This window comes from Cyprinodon variegatus, unplaced genomic scaffold, assembly GCF_000732505.1.
Source record: "Cyprinodon variegatus isolate N-32 unplaced genomic scaffold, C_variegatus-1.0 Scaffold479, whole genome shotgun sequence".
Classification (NCBI taxonomy): Eukaryota; Metazoa; Chordata; class Actinopteri; order Cyprinodontiformes; family Cyprinodontidae; genus Cyprinodon; species Cyprinodon variegatus.
The window spans coordinates 139,471-140,785 of NW_015150932.1; the positions used below are offsets into that span (position 1 = coordinate 139,471).

Here is a 1,315-nt window from a genome sequence, read left to right on the forward strand (position 1 = left end):
ATAAAGTGAATAGAATTGAACTGAATTGAAATGAAGGCTCCTCTAGAGGTTCTGCTCTAGAGTAGAGCCACGCCTGGAGGTTATTATAGCTTCTCTGCAGTAAATATTATACCTAAACCTTGGAAAAATGTTTGTTTTCTATAAAATCTTCACAGCTAAAATAGTTTAAATCTGCCTCTAAATGAAAGCTGTCTGGTTGAACTAATCTGTTTCCAGAGCAGACCACTTCCTGTCTGGTACTGGAACCAGTCTGCTACCTGGAGGCCGGTGTTCTGTCAGGTGATCATACCCATAGTCGATACCTGCTTTTCCTTTTAGTTTATCTCTTTAGTTTTGTACGAAACATGAAGTTTAAACTTCCTCACCAAGCGTGGATCCCTTTAGTCACCAAAAACCTAATTAATAATAACTTCCTTTTTGGTGTTTTTTGAAGCGTATGGAGATCTGACCTAAAATGCCTTTTTTTTGTCCATGACCAAAGGGATACACGCCTATCGAGGTAGTTAAAAGTCTATTTTTCATACAAAACATGTAAATATAAATGCAAATCTGATGTCTTGCGATGCGTATTGACTATAGGTATGCTGGTCTGACAGGTATGCTCACCTGACAGAACACCAGATCTGGAACAGCTGGTTTCTGATAATATCAAAGAAGGAGTCTTCCTCAGGGGAAAGTGATGAAGATGACTCCGCCCCTCAGAATGAGACCCCCCCTCCCCACCTTGGGCAGTTTCTCCTCCAGCTGGCTCTTGACAGTCTTGACCTGCTGGATGTTGAGCTGCAGGGCTTCCCTCGTCGCCTTGAACTGCGCCTGCGTGTCAGCAGCCGTCTGCACCAGCACCGACTCCACCAGGGCCTTCAGGGTCAAACAGTTGCTCTTCTGCTGCTCCGCCTTGGTCATGTTCAGCTCAGAGACGTCCTCCCACTGCTTTGGACTCACTGTGGAGCTGAAGAGCAAGAAGAACATCAGCCGGCTGGAAGAGAGAGCATTTATCCACCGGATCGTCTCCTAACATCTGAGTCGTTCTGTTCCAATCAGTCCACAGATTTAAACAGAAACATTGAAAGAAAATTCCAAAAAGTAAAACGATCCACTGGACTTTGTTTGGAAATCTCCATCCATCATGTTGCTGGAAACTCTGAGAAACTCCAGAGGATTTTCTCCAAACTCAGGAGAACAGAAGACCTCACCTGTTCATCCAGACCAACAATTCCCTCTAACGACCCCCCTTTCAGAGACATAGACAGGTATGGGGCATTGCAGGCTAACAAAGAAGCCAAACGACCCCCATTCCAAAGGGGGGGACCCGTTC

General features: G+C 45.2%; 1 protein-coding gene across 1 annotated transcript in view; it reads right to left on the minus strand.

The window, feature by feature from the left end:
• LOC107094332 (tektin-1-like) overlaps positions 1–1,315 on the minus strand; it is an 8,271-nt gene that overhangs the window by 2,820 nt on the left and 4,136 nt on the right. The window contains exon 4 of the mRNA XM_015389887.1: positions 724–949. Within this exon, the coding sequence (XP_015245373.1) occupies positions 724–949 (226 nt within the window). The remainder of the gene's footprint in view (positions 1–723; positions 950–1,315) is intronic.